The sequence below is a fragment of the Sceloporus occidentalis genome, unplaced genomic scaffold, assembly GCF_023333645.1.
Source record: "Sceloporus occidentalis isolate IW3139 unplaced genomic scaffold, rSceOcc1.0.p SCAF_1, whole genome shotgun sequence".
NCBI lineage: Eukaryota > Metazoa > Chordata > Lepidosauria > Squamata > Phrynosomatidae > Sceloporus > Sceloporus occidentalis.
Window position 1 is genome coordinate 289,199,987 of NW_028316981.1, and position 15,803 is coordinate 289,215,789.

The window sequence follows — 15,803 nt, forward strand, 5'->3', positions numbered from 1 at the left end:
AATCCTTAGTAATATTTTTTACTAATGTTATGCATAAATCATAATTCCCATATATCACTGAATATAATGTAATGGTAATAGTTGTGACATAAACAACTAGTAAAATTAAAATTATACCTTTAAATTACAGTATCACACAAACAGCCTAAATGTATTTATATCTATAGTGTGCCCGTGTCATATGTGCTGAAAGCCGCAACGGAAGAAGTGGCACCACGCACCAGAAAGAGTAGTGGCGTGTGCGCCCAGAGTGCCATGGGCACGAGCCCCATTACTTTAAATGGGGCTCAAGCATAGTGGAATTTGCCTCATATTTGGGGGGGGGGGGGTCCAGAACATAAGGGAAGGGACCACTGTATATAGTTTCATATGGTTAAAGTGGAAATTAAAGAAAATTTTAAAAGAATAAAAACTTTCTAAAAAAATTAAACCTTTTAAATTTTATTTTTTTAATTTAAAAAAAAATACAATTTAAAATTTATTTAAAAACCTGGGGCCTCTCCTTTCTTCTCCCATTCAGCATCACCCCATCTCTTCAGTGGTTTGAAGGCATGGAGGCGAAAGCCACAACTTATTTCTGCCAAAAGGCAGATGCTTGCGAAGCAGTGGTGTAATACACTCCCTTAGAGGTGTCACATGGCACAGTCTGCACCCTCTAGTGACACCCCAAATATTGGTGGAATGGATGGAATGGACATCTTTTAAAAAAAATATTTGTCATTTTTCTAAAAATCTGTTGCTCACCAGAGTTGAATCACATTTCCATCAGATCCTACAGATACATCAGTTATCCCATCACCATTTAAGTCACTACGGCCATCTATTGATCTTCCAAAATACTGGAGTTGCTGGCCGAAGGCAGGGTCTGATCCTGAAATTTTCTGGAAAGAGATTGTTTACAGCAGATACATTGTTTCATTAACAATATTAGGTTTTAAGTATTTTGAGCATTCTATCCCACCCAAAATTTTCAAATTAGCATTACATGGTTTTTATCTATTTTCATGATAATTTTGCTTGTAATTTCACAACAGCATAAACACTTGAAACAATAGGGTTTAGCCCACAAAAGTTTATGTCACAATAAATTTGTTAAAACTTTTAACATGTCATGAGGCTCTTTCTTAATTTTTATTACAGTGCACCTGGGCCAAACGTGGGCTTGCCATCCATGATTTGAGCTTCCATGGATGGCAACCTCATGCTTTCTGAATGGGCACACACGCACACGGTGGTGCGTGCCCATTGAGAAGAATGGGACTTAAGGTCCCACATTTTTTACTATCCACAGGGGGATCCAGAATGGATCCCACACAGATAGCAAGGGCACACTGTATAAGGGACTAATACAGCCACATGTCTACATTTCTACACACACATACACACACAACAAAACCAAAGTCATCAAATAGTAAAATAGAACAGCTTGGGTATCCCTTATCCAAAATTCTTGGGACCAGAAGTGGTTTAGATTTTGGATTTTTTAGATTTTGGAAGATTTGCATATACATAATGAGATATCTTGGCTATGGGACTCAAGTCTAAACTGAAATTCATTTACGTTTCATATACACTTTATACACATAGCCTAAAGGTACATTTATACACAATGTTTTGAATAATTTTGTGCACAAGTAAAATTTGTGTACTCTGAACTAACAGAAAGCAAAAATGTCACTGTCTCAGCCAACCATGTTAGATTGTGGGGTATTTCACATTTCTGGATAAGGGATACTAAATCTGTAGTAAATATCTAACATATGTGTTCAGTTAGCACAATTCAGCTGATTTAAGAAAACATGCTGGATATTTGATAACAATAAAATCAGTTGATAGCAATAATAGGGAGCAAGATAGAGAGCAATACTACTACTACTACTACTACTACTAATAATAATAATAATAATACTTTTTACAGAAATGGGTTTGATCTTGTTCTTTGGTCTAATGTAGGATTCTGAACAAAAAGGCAACTAAAGGAAGTTTCAAATTGTTCCTCTACCTGCAGTTTGTTGCTTTTCCTGAGAACATCTCATGAGGACTGAGGATTTCTACAGAAAAGTGAGGGTAATGACATTCTAAGTGCCAAGATGAGCTCAGGAGGAACAGTTGAAAATCATGCTACTCTTAAGTTAGCAGCCTTTGCTTGCCTTTGATTGCCTATACTCACTACTAGTTTGCATATTTGCAAACTTTTGACTGTTTGCTTTCTGCACTCTCTCATTTCCTTCACCACTTTAGTTTGCAGCTATTTTTTGTTTGCCCTCTCATCCATTAGACCACTTATCTGGTTAATTGGTTATGCACCACTCAATGTAAGTAAAGTTACTTTTATATGTTTTACAAAGACCTTCTTTCTTTTCACTGCGAGAATCTGGGCTGGGGTGGGGGGAGTTGACTGAGATTGTTTTTTGTTTAGCTTCTATCTTGAAAATAGATTATTCAGCATAAGAGTACCAATACTATCTCTAAGATTTCCCAAAAGCTGCAGATTTGTAATCTATTTACCAGAGCTCTAGAATACAATGACAAAAAGGGTAAAAAAACAAACATAAAATATTGATCTATTAATGAAAAAAAGAAAAGAAAAATGCTGTGGACATGGGCATAGCTCTGAATGGCTCAGATGAGAGGACATGCTCATAGCTGTAGTCCAAAAAGTAAGTTTTCCAAGCTCTGTCTGAGAACAGAGTATTGGTAACAATTCCTTGATCAATAGCATAACATATCAATGTTACTTACTTGGGAATACTTAGTCTGTATTGTCCTTTGTCTGCCATTGTAAATGTAGATTGCACCAGCATTCTTGTTTTCTAATGGTGCTCCAACTATTACATCATTAAAACCATCCAAATCAAGATCTGAAATAGCAGTGATAGCAGATCCATACCGAGTATTTTCTAACCCTTCAGGACCTTCTAGAATTTCTCGTTTGTCCAAAATCCCCTTTGACAAAAACATTAGAAGGAGAGAGGAAAATAAACTTACATTAATGCTTTATTAAATATGCTGGCCTAAATATACAGGTCTCAACTGAATAAGTTCTTGAATGGTAAGCCAACTCTTAAATAAGTCCCATTAATTCAAATGGTCTGCTGTATTTTACAGGCCTATTCTCTTTAGGAGTAGGAACTGGATTTAAGCCACTAGACTAACATTCTTGCATCCGAATGTAATTCTTTGAAATGGGAATGGAATTTCCTTGTTCCTAAAAGAAGAAAGAAATAGTCAACTGTAGAAATACTTACTCCTGATTGTTGTTGTGCCAACTATAAAGAAAGTGCTATAAAATCAGCTCAGATACAAGTAATAAAAACTTTCCATTAAGCATCTCTGGAATTATTGGTCACACAAAATAACTTCCCTGTGTGTCTCATATTGCCACAATTACTTCCTTTGGCATAACACAGGACAGTAAAAGAAGGAAACTGTATGCACAAGAGCTAATCCAACTGGATAAGGAAATAATTGATGCAAATGGGAATCATGCACTACCATCCATTCCAGCAGCTGAGCTATGTATGCACAATCTTTTTATAAATGTTCACACTTAATTAAGTAGGCATTTGGAAGGGCAAGCATGGGTTGCAATTAATCTCTCCATCCTAATTCTGCAGTAAAACCAAGTCAGCAAGATTATAGGTATTTTGAAAGTATCTATACCTTTTTGCTAAAGATTGAGGTGAGATGACCAATATGTGTTTTTATATTAAATATAAAATAATTAATTTAATTTTAATTAAATTAAAACATAATTGTATACATATTCATAAAAAGGAATATATATCAATGAGAAACAAAGTGATTTGACAATGTATGTACATGACTGTACTTTATATATTGTTAACAATTGTATTGTTATTTATTTATTTAATAATAATAATAATAATAATAATAATAATAAATTTTATTTTTACCCCGCCTTTCCATAAATATGATCAAGGTGGCTTACAAAATTTAAAACATTACAATACAAGATAAAAATTCAATATAAAACTTATATCACACATTTCTCCCAAAATGGGATCCAAGGTGGCTTTGAATCCAAGGTGGTTTTGGGATAGAGACCGATTACATTATTAACCAAGATCTAGTAATGATGGACTTCAACTGTCAACTGTTTCTGCTCTACGACTGGAAAACTGTGGAGGTCAGATGGAAAAAGCTTAACTAAGAAATATGGAAATCTCCATTTAAAAACCATAAGCACGTAACACTAGATGGAGTCTTCCATGGGGGTCAGTTTTTCTACTGTTTTACTTTCAAAATAATAATAATAATAATAATAATAATAATAATGATAATAATAATAATAATAATTTTAGTTATATTTCCTGCCTCTCCCTGCGGATCAAGGCAGGATTACAACAAAAAATCAACAAAACAAAATACAAGATATAACATTATCTAAAAATACAAGCAATAAAATGGACAGCAGTAACGAAAGGATATGATTTGATTGGACAAAATCCAATGGCTGACTATAGATAGTAGGATGGTACCACCTACCTGTGTATCTCCCAAACCCAGGTGGGCAAGGAAACTTTAGGTGCATATACACTATAGAAATAATGCATTTTGACAGCACATTGACTGCCATGGCTCCATCTTAGAGAATCCTGGGGTTTGTAGTTTGTGAGGCACCAGCACTCTGGCAGAGAAAGACCTTCTAAAACTGCAAATCCCAGGATGGAGCTACAGTACTTAAACTGATGTCAAACTGCATTATCTCTACAGTGTAGATGCACCCTTCAGAAGCCAATCTTCAGGAGGTAGGGAGGGCTGAAAGGGGAAGAAAAGAAACATTTGCTGAAACTGCCAGCTGAACACTGGATTTAGCCCATTATTGTGTATATGCTACTGAATCTGAAATACATTTTTTTCTCTTGGTTTTCAGTATTGACCAATACATAGCCAAGTGAAGAGAAAAAGATGAGAATTAGCAGAGAGATCATAGAATTACTGTTTGGATTTATTTTTACTTACATTTTTGACAGAAAACATGTAAACTCTCCCTTCTTCTTTTTTAAAATCATTCATAAACATTGGTGCACCAACTAACAGTACATCTGTTATGGAGTCTCCATTAACATCCACTGAACACACTACGCTGCCAAAATAGGAGCCAATCTGAAATGATGGGATTATTGCACCAGTTACAGACATACATTGTAGCAAAGTTTGGGCAAATAGCAGACAGACCTTGAAACATAAAATAGGAAACAATCAAGAACACATCTCCACTTGCCTGCTCTCCTTTTTGAGAATGAATAATATTTAGATTGCCATGGCCATCCACCTGATAAACCACTACTCTGCCAGTGTAGTTGGATCGTGGAGCGCCAGCAACAAAATAGACAGTGCTTTCCATTGAGAGAACAGCAACAGAATAACCTGAAAGGCAATGTTGTAGTTAATCTTTACAAGTAACAGTTTATATACAGAATAAGACACAATTCTGGACTCAACATGATGAGAAGAGAGAATTACGGCACCCTCTGCTCCAGTTCATAATGGCTATTGCATCAGAACTATCCATGTATAGTACATTCTCTATACCCAGCTCAGGAAGGGAGGGAGGTAAAAGGTATAGGTTTCCCCTTTGACAAATTGGGGACAGTGCTCATCTCTATTACAGTGGACCCTTGTTATACGCTGGGGTTTGGTTCCAAGATCCCCTGTGTATAACAAAATCCGTGTATGCTCAAGTCCCATTAAATATAATGACATAGCAAAATGGTGTCCCTTATAAAAAATGGAAAACCAAGGTAAATTTATACTTTTTTGGAACATTTTCAAACCGTGTATGCTTGAATCCGTGTATAAAAAATCCGTGTATAAGAAGGGCCGACTGTACTAAGCTGAAGGAGCCAGCATTGTCAAAAACAACTCCATGTGGAAAATACAAAAATCTTTTATCCTCTTTCCTTCCTTTGGAATCATGCATATGTCAGAGACTTTCCTTTTGCAGATTTACTCCACATTTCAAGGCATATCTTTAGAATTGGGGTGGGGTGCGGTTAGCATTTAGCCTAAATATACTCTTTCCCTATACTCTGTTCCCAATGTTAAGCCATTTTCAAGGATCTCTGGGCACTAGTGGAGCAGCACACCTGGTGCAGTCTTTCTGCAGTGCTTGGGGCATTTCCCTGGGCATGTTTTTAGTTCAGGGTATACAGCGTTAGTGACATCTGGATTTTTTTTGCCTTGGCAGAAAGATGGAATATTGATTGTAATTAATCAATATATAAATAAATATAAGATCCGTTATTTTCCATTTAGAACACATGACTTGTCATAGGCATTTTGATTTTTTCTGATTAATTTCTAACTTCAGTTAATCAATCAAACAATCAAAAGACAAATGATTGCTCAAACTGATATGTTTCTTTATTTGGTGTAAGCTGCTTTCATTTCTGAACTGGGAAAATGGCAGGGTAGAAATCAATAGCAACAACTACTTAAAAACGCACTACTTACAATTCCAGAATAGTCTTGAAATTGTCTGGAATGGTGATTTCATTCCATATTCTGACATATATATATATATATATATATATATATATATATATGGGGGGGGGGGGTCCTTTCAATAATTCTAGCCAACAACATGTTATGGTGTTCACTGGGACTGTAAGTCTCACCTAGATAGGAGCTCTGATTTCTATCTTGCAAAACTTTTTCAAATGCATCATTTGGAAACATAGTAGCTTGTTTTTCTGACTCCCGGATCACAGTCCCAGTCCACTCATAGGCTCCAACAGCACCTAACATGAGAACCTCCTTTGGAGAAATCAAATAGAAAGCAAACAGGATTTAAAATTCAATCAAGTAAATAAGATGGATCAGAATTTCCTTTGGTTCATTTGTTCAGCGATAAGGATTTTTAAAAATTCACAAAGTACTTCATACACTAAATTGAATTCAAACACATAGATGCATTAGTCTGGATAAATATGCAAAGAGATCTTTTAGCACCACTGAGACTAAGGGCTGAAACAGACAGGTGGGATGAAGAGGCTTCCGGATGGTTTGGAGGTGTGTCGATTAGACAATACACACCTCCAAAGCGCCTGGAAGCCATGCAGAAGCCATGCTCTGGTCCTTTGGACTGGAGGAAAGAAGACCTTGAATAATCTGACTCTGGTTAGCTCCTGCATTGCATGGCCTACCTTGGGAGAGGGCCATGTGGTCAGTGGGGTTCCAACCCACTTCTGGCCAGAGCAGACTCAGGCCACTCTTTCCTGCCTATCTCCTCCAGCCCTATCAAAGGTGCAAAACACACTGCAGAAATAATCCAGTTTGAGATAGCTTTAACTGCCTTGGCTCAGTCCTAGGGAACACTGGGAATTGTAGTTTATTGTGGTACCAGAGCTCTCTGACAGAGAAGGCTAAATGTCTCACAAAATTACAGTTCCCAGAATTTCCCAGCACTGATCCAGGGCAGTTAAAGCAGTCTCAGACTGGATTATTTCTGCAGTGTGTTTTGGACCAAAGAGAAAGCATAAACTTTTATAGATATACGTTTTGAAAAGCTTAGGCTACTAGGTTCTTCTTTGAGGGGTTTTTCTCAAGGGGCTTATGAAAAATGTGATATTCACCTTGCAGCCTGTACTTGCAGTCCTGATGACATATGGCTATTTCCAGTGGAGATCCCTGTTTTTCTGTCCTTAATCTGACTTGCTTTGGACAAAACAAAGTCAGGGAAAATCCCAGTATTTCGCAGGAACCCTGGGTTAACCTTAGGTTGTTTTCGCGTGTGGACAACTGAACTGGGTTCAGTCTGGCTCAGTCCAGCTCTCCTCATGCCAAGAGCTTCATCATCCCTCTTCCTCTAGCTGAGCAGTGTAGTCAAAGGGGATAGCCTGTTTTCAGAACCACTGCTGCTTCTTCCTTGAATGCAGGAGCTCTATGGAAAGCCTGACCAGCGTGCCACTACATCTGCTACAGACAGAAATGGCGGCCCAGACTCCTTGTTGATCACATGTCCAGATGGCTGATTCTGTCCTTAGCAGAAATGGTGGCATACCAGGTAGGATTTAAACAGAGATCCTATCAGGAAGAAGTGGTGGTGGCAGCTCTGAAAACAGGGGATGGGGTAGCTGGGCCAATGCAACAGACAACAATGTGGTGTCATGCTGGATTTGGCCTGATGCATATGGTCACCACTGTGGTCAATCCAGAACCAATTTGGGGCATAATGCTCTAGACTGGCACCAAATTAAGCGGCCAGTATGGATGTGCCTTCAAAGGTTCTACAAGATCCCACTGCATAAAGTAAATAGAAAGAACTCAGAATTTTAAACTAAGTAGCAAGAGTTATAAAAATTACAATGTGGAAGAAAATGAAACTCATAGATGCACACAATCAAAGTGAAAAGCTCTGACTGGTTAGCTTTCTAAGATCTGCTTTAAATTAAATTAAATATAGTACAGTGGACCCTTGTTATACGCTGGGGTTTGGTTCCAAAATCCACCGTGTATAACAAAATCCGTGTATGCTCAAGTCCCATTAAATATAATGACATAGCAAAATGGTGTCCCTTATAAAAAATGGAAAATCAAGGTAAATTTATACTTTTTTGGAACATTTTCAAACCGTGTATGCTTGAATCTGTGTATAAAAAATCCGTGTATAAGAAGGGCCGACTGTACATCTCAGAATATTTGACCACATTTGTCATACTGAAGTGGGGTTGCTTCCTATTTTTTCTCTTATTCTCTCAATCTCTAAGAGTGAGATGGCACTCTATAGTATGATTCACTCTGCACGGGGAACAGATATACCTACTGAATTTGACCACTGCAGATAAATAACAAATTCTTTCAATGCATTGTTGCTAATTAAGTTACCCAAATGAACTTGCCAAAACTTGCAGATGGAAAAAATGTTAATTATTATTTTAAAAAAACAAACTAGCAAGTGGAAGAAAACTAAACAATTTTTCATCTTTAATTTTAAGATGTGTTGGTCTACAACTCCTGAATTCCCCAGCTTACTGTGAGATTCTGAGAGTAGCAGTCTAAAGCTTCAATATACCTTCTAAGCCTTCAATATAGCTTTCAATTCAACATTTCTATTAATACACACTTCTGTCCTATTTTAATGTTTCTTCTTCACTGTTATAAGTTTACTACAAAGTAGTGCCATATTAATAAAGTCTAGCTAGTACATAAATTTGTAAAATATTCATTACCTTTTGCTGTGAATATGAAGCACTGAAACCCACTTGTGACATTTCCAGCTGGAATAAATCACCTTGATCAGTGCCTGGTAGGAAAACAACAGTATGAACTGGTGTTTATTCATGTGCTTATTCAACAAACTTGTTACATTGGCTGCATCCACACTGCAGAAATAATCCAGTTTAACACCTCTTTAACTGCTATGGCTCAATGCTATGGAATTCTGGGAATTGTAGTTTTGTGAAAGTTAGCCTTTTCTGTCAGATTATTCTTGTGCCACAACAAACTACAGTTCACAGAATTCTATAGCACTGAGCCATGGTAGTTAAAGTGATGTCAAACTGGATTATTTCTGCAGTACAGATGCAGCCTCACATGCAAGTAATAATGATTTCAAAAATGGGACTTGCTTTCAAATGATGAGTGGAATAAAAAGCCTATTTTAGGTGTACCTAACAGCTTCCACATGCTCAGTGTAGTTTTTGTTTTTTGGTGCCATTTCATTTTACAAAAAGAGTTTCCAACAAAATCAGTCAACGTGAGGAGTGTTCTTCATGTCGGTGAAAATGGTTGTGTATTGGCAGGTATACGGCCAGATCACTAAATAAATATCAAATCTATGTCTGCTGAAATCAGCAAGCTTAGGCACAGCTAATGGATGTCATAGGACAAACTATTAGCATAGGACCAGAATCTCTGAAGGAAGTAAAGGAAGCTCAGATCTGTTAACAGACCAAGGCTGCCCACCAGGGGCAAGGAGCTGGGACATGCTGTCTGATAAACCTAGATCCCAGGTAGTGCAGGCTGGTGGCTCAACTTCAGGTTTTATTCTTAACTTAACCTATTTTGTGGATAAAATTAGTAATTTAAAGTTTGTAGCCAAGCCCATAGTGGAATCACCACCTTACTCACACTGCATAGTTCTATAGATGTCAGAGAACAGGTTTAGGACCATATGTCAGTTTTCTGGGTATATTCTGCCCCACCCACTAGGCTCTATGCATTTTCCAATGAATTCTCAGTTCCCCAGGTTTTGTCTTATAATGCAGATGCTTGAATTTTAAAACAGCGCATTAAGAATTATAAGAATAATATAAACAATTACCATATCATTTCAAAGGCACAAGGAAAACAGTCATTTCTTACTAAATCCCCTTATTTAGTACCTTCTATACTGAAAATTCGCTCTCCCAATGTTCCTGCCTCTTCTAGAAGTGCAGCTTCAGATGACACATTAAAGAAATATTTTGATGTAGGAAGACTTGCTATCCCTTTAATTTCTTTGATTAAGTTTCTAGTGTCCATGTCATTTCTGATTAAATATCCTAATACCTGCAGGAAAGTGAAAGAAAAATAATAGTGTTTACTTTAACAAGAAACAAAGAGATACACTTGTATTTGTAAGGAAACTGAAAAAAGTGCAATTTTTGACAGAATATATTTCTATCCTATTCTTTTACACAATTTATCATCTAAAGTCTTTGCCTATGGAGCTTCAAGTGACAAGAAGAAATAATGCTCCTGTTGCCAGTCATGACTGCCTAGTAGTGAGAATAAATTTTAAGTGGAAATGGAAGAGAATGAGTTTTTCAAAGGGGAATAGCCTTCTCTTATAATGTCTTCTTATTGCCTCCATTTTTGCACTATGCAGTGCATATCACTTCTAAGGTCATACTGAAAAGAGCAGCTAAACAAACCACAGCTATTGTTCAACATGTCTACTATTCTGACTGATGTCCTCTTCAGACATTATTTCACATGTGCCATTCTGTAAGATGGAGAAGTAATTATTTAAAAACTGGTAGTTGCCTGATGTGGTGGTGATAATGGATGATTGACTGGTTTATTTATATCCCACCTTTTTCTTTAAACTAGGATTCAACAAATAGTATCAGCTTATCACTTTCTGATCAGCTGGCATGGTTATAAGGATTTTCACAAAAATAGATAGCTTGACAAAGATGAATATATAAGACATCTTCGTTGAAAGAAGCAAAGAGGAAAGATGAAACTCAGCAGATCCATACATACTTTGCACCACACACAGAACTCTGGACTTGGCATGAGTTTTAATTCTAGGTATTGTATTTTAATACAGGTTGGGATTCCCTTATCTGAAATGCTTGGCACTAAAAGTGTTTTGGATTTTGGAATACTTCCATATATATAATGAGATATATTGCAGATTGAACCAAAGCCTAAACATGAAATTCATTTACAGTATATACTCACCTATAAGTCTAAAAATTTATGCCCAAAAATTGACCTCAAAATCCCAGATTGACTTATTTACGCATCACTATGGTAATGTGATAGCAGCTTTTTCAGATTTCCTCTTGCAGTTTCTTTCTCTCTTGAGCCAAGCAGAAAGTGTCCTGGGTGATTGATTGATATGGCTGTTTGTTTAAGAGTCCCTCTCCTGCCTATGCACCTGGCTGAAATGAAAGCTGAAATGCTGAAGCAAAAAGCCTCAACAAGAGTCTCTCTTGCCACACATGCACACACTGAAGGAGCTTCCAAGTTTCCTTGACCTATCCATGGGTCATGACAAAATCCATAATTTTGGCCCCACAATCTGCCCTTGACTTATACATGAGGTCGATTTATAGTCAAGTATATATGAGTATGTTTCTTATATACAGTGCAGGTGTGTTTTACGTGGCTTCCAGCCTATGCTGGAAGCCGTGCCAGAAGGAAGGGAGGCATGCACCAGAAGAAAACAATGGTGCACTCTCCCGTGGCATGTGCCCCGCCACCGCACCACCATGGGCATGAGACCCATTCATTTGAATGGGGCTTGAGCATCCGTGTTTTTTCCCTTATGTACCTTATACATGTAGCCTGAAGAGTTTTATACATAATATTTTTTAATAATTTTATATGTGAAACAAAGTTTGGGTTCACTGAACCATCAGAAAGCAAAAGTATCACTATCTCAGCCACCGTGTGGACAATTTTGTAGAATTTTGTATTTCAGAATTGTGAATAAGGGATACTCTGTCTTTAATAATTTTTACTGTTTTTAATTCTCTTGTTGCAATTGTTTTTAACTGTATTTTTTTAAACTTTTTATAGCCGCCCTAGGTCCTGATACTGGAGAGAAAGGCAGGATAGAAATAGAGGTAGCAGTATTAGCAATAGTAGTAGTGGAGATGGAGGTGGTGCATATTTCTCACAGGAAACTATATCCAGAGGCCCATTGTCATTCATTTTTCAATCCCTTTATAATTTATGCAAAGCATCGAGGGTGCAGAACCTTTTGACTCTCAGATGTTGTTAGACAGCAACTTTCATCAGATAGAAAAATCTTTGAGGCTATGGTTATGCAATTAAGAGATAAGAAGAAGACTAGGAATGGGAAGGGCAGCCATAAAAGAGCTAGAAAAGATCCTAAAAAGTAAAGATATACAACTGAGCACTAAAGTTAAAATCATTCAAGCCATGGTATTCCACATCACTATGTATGGATGTGAAAGCTGGACAGTGAAAAAAGCAGATAAAAAGAAAATCAATTAATTTGAGATGTGGTACTGGAGAAGAATGATAAGAAATGGTGGAAAGCCAAAAACAAACAAACAAATGGGTTTTTGAACAGATCAAAGAAGGGCTTTTATCTGAAGTTGAAGGCTTCCATGGCCAGCATCCATAGTTTTTTGTGGGTTTTTCGGGCTATGTGGCCATGTTCCAGAAAGGTTTCTTCCTAATGTTTCGCCAGCATCTGTGGCTGGCATCTTCAGAGAATGCTTGCCTGGAAAGGAGTTGGGTATATATATTGTGTGACCTGGAAAGGCAGGAGTGATTTACATGTGTATAGTTCTGTTGCTAATGGCAGACCTCAGGGTGGGAGGGTCTGCAAAAGAGGATTAGTATCTGCTTGATTAGTGCTCATTGTCTGCTGGGAAACCCCTGACCCTGGCAGATTTCTCATTTGCATTTGTTGAGTCTTCATCTTACTATTTTTCAGGACTGGTAGCCAAACCTTGTTTACTTTAAGGGTTTCCTTTTTCCTGTTGAAATTATCCAGGTGTTTGTGGATTTCCATGGCTTCCCTGTGCATCCTGACATGGTAGTGGTTGGCATGGTCCAGAATTTCAAACAGTATTTTATGCCCAGGATGGTTTGTAACATGTTCTGCTACTGCTGATTTTTCTGGCTGACCCACTCTGCAGTGTCTCTCGTGTTCCTTGATTCTTGTTTGCACACTGCATTTGGTGGTCCCTATGTAGACTTGTCCGCAGCTGCATGGTATGTGGTAAACTCCTGCGGCTGTGAGAGGGTCTTTCTGGTCCTTGGCTGAGTGTAGCATTTGCTGGATTTTCTTCGTTGGTTTGTAAACCATTTGAAGGTTGTGTTTCCTCACCACAGACAGAATAGGCAAAGTGGTCGTTTTTGTCCTTGTGGCTTTGAGGAAGTTGAATCAATCAGTCATGTTCTTCTTTGTTGCCCCCTCTATACAGAAACCCATGCTTTTTATATAACTCCCATTATTAAACAGCAACCAGGTAGACAGGAGAAATTTTATGTTGACTACCTTCTAGCAGACTGCAATGAACATGTAACTAGCAGAGTTGCTAAATTTCTTGCAGCTGCTATTATTCTTTGAACAAGATTTCTAAGACAGACACAGTAACCCTTGTAAAAATGCAGCCACTCACTTAAAACCATAAGATTGCAAGTTAAATACCAGCAAAAGGGCTCAAACTTGACTCAGGCTTGCATCCTTCCGAGGTCGTTAAAATGAGTACCCAGATTGCTGGGGGCAATTAGCTTACAGTTTGTAAACCACTTAGGGAGTGCTTAAGTGCACTGATAAGCGGTACAGAAATGTACTTGCTATTGCTTACTATTGCAGATATTATGTTATCTGTTCCTACTCATTTTATAAATTGTTTGACTGTGCTAGTCGTTATGTGTATGGATGGAACATCTTTTTATCGTTTTTTTTACTATTTCCTTAATATTACATTCTGCTTTAATAAGCACTCCATAACGGATGGATACTTTGACAGATGACTGTTAAATGTTATGCTAAAGAAACTTTTTAATAATATTTTATCAATTCTTCTAAATTCTGCTGTTAACTAACACATGGGAATGAGCTTTATTTTATCCTAGATTTCTTGCTGATATTTGTACCTGTTTGTAAAAGGTCATATTGAGTGTATTGTTTATATGGATGCTTGGTCATCATTATTGTATTTTATCTTGTACTGGCTGTATGCTGTAATAATAAATGATTGATTGATTGAACAGATCACGCCTGAAATACCCTTAGAAGCAAAGACAATCAAATTGAAGTTGTTGTACTTTGGCCACATCATGGAAGGCACAACTCATTAGAAAAGGCAATAGTGCTGGGAAAGGTCAAGGGTAGTTGAAAGAGAAGGAGACCACACGTCAGATGGATGGATCAATCAGAGAGGTCATTGGGGATGAGTGCAAAAGCAGAGCAGTGGAGGTGTCTCATCTACAGGATTATCGTGAGTTGAGGCTGACTCGAGGGCAGTTATGGGGAGCTAGAGTCTAACAACGTCTATAGTAATCACATTTTCTCAGTAACTGCATTAAATAAAGCACTGCTAGACAAAGCAAAGAAAACAAGGTCAGCTAAAGTTATCATCATAGTAATAAAAACCTTACTTACTGCTATACCAAATCTTGTGATATTGTCCTCATTACATTTAGTTATCACTTCTTGCAAGTTTGAGCCATCATGTGATTCACCATCTGTCACAACAACCATGACTTTAGAGGCTGAGGGTCGCCCACCAGATTCTTTTAAGAAAGCATAACGCCTGAAATAAAAACCATGCACAATTTTTTAAACATGAAAATTATTTTTTGTCCATGCATCCATTAGCACTTTTACCATCAACAAAGTAAAGCTGGGGAACAACTTCACTTACGACTCCTTAGCTTACAATAGGTAAAATTAAGCACATAAACAACATTAAAATTCAAAGCACTATTCAAGCATTTTTGTAAAAAAAAGTATCAGTATATACAGCCTTGGCAGCAATGATGCATTTTTCTCATTTTTTCTACTAATGAAAATAATAATAATAATAATAATAATAATAAAGTTTATCATTGGTGCCCCTTACCTGGCATAATCAATTGCTTCAAATGTATTTGTATATTCCCCTCCTCTCTGATAGGTCCTTGACATTGCTTGTACAGCACCTTCCTTATTTTGATATGTATTCAAGTTGAATATTACTCTTGGGCTATTACCATACTGAATTAAGCCTACCTAAAATTAAGAATAAGAAATTACAAACAGAAGCCTCCATAATATTAGATAAATTAGTATGTATATATGGCATACATGAATCTAACTTTGTATTGGTGATACATGTATTGCATAGGGATAAGAGCCCTCCCTCCAGTCCATCTGCCTTGGTCCAGGCCTCAGAGGGAGAGAAGAACCACTGGACCTCATCCCCTTTCCCTCCACCATTCCCTTCTCATTTTGTGTCATGTCTTTTAGATTGTAAGCCTGAGGGCAGGGAACCATCTGATTAAAAATAATAATTGTAAGCCGCCCTGAGAGCCATTAGGGCTGAAGGGCGGGATATAAATACCTAAATAAATAAATAAATAAATAAATAAATAAA

General features: G+C 37.3%; 1 protein-coding gene across 1 annotated transcript in view; it reads right to left on the reverse strand.

The window, feature by feature from the left end:
* Positions 1-15,803, reverse strand: part of ITGA2 (integrin subunit alpha 2) — a 77,733-nt gene that overhangs the window by 23,119 nt on the left and 38,811 nt on the right. The window contains exons 7-15 of the mRNA XM_089486165.1: positions 15,291-15,439; positions 14,831-14,981; positions 10,353-10,518; positions 9,198-9,271; positions 6,645-6,783; positions 5,249-5,394; positions 4,987-5,130; positions 2,743-2,946; positions 745-881 (exon numbers count right to left, since the gene is read on the reverse strand). Of these exons, the coding sequence (XP_089342291.1) occupies positions 745-881; positions 2,743-2,946; positions 4,987-5,130; positions 5,249-5,394; positions 6,645-6,783; positions 9,198-9,271; positions 10,353-10,518; positions 14,831-14,981; positions 15,291-15,439 (1,310 nt within the window). The remainder of the gene's footprint in view (positions 1-744; positions 882-2,742; positions 2,947-4,986; positions 5,131-5,248; positions 5,395-6,644; positions 6,784-9,197; positions 9,272-10,352; positions 10,519-14,830; positions 14,982-15,290; positions 15,440-15,803) is intronic.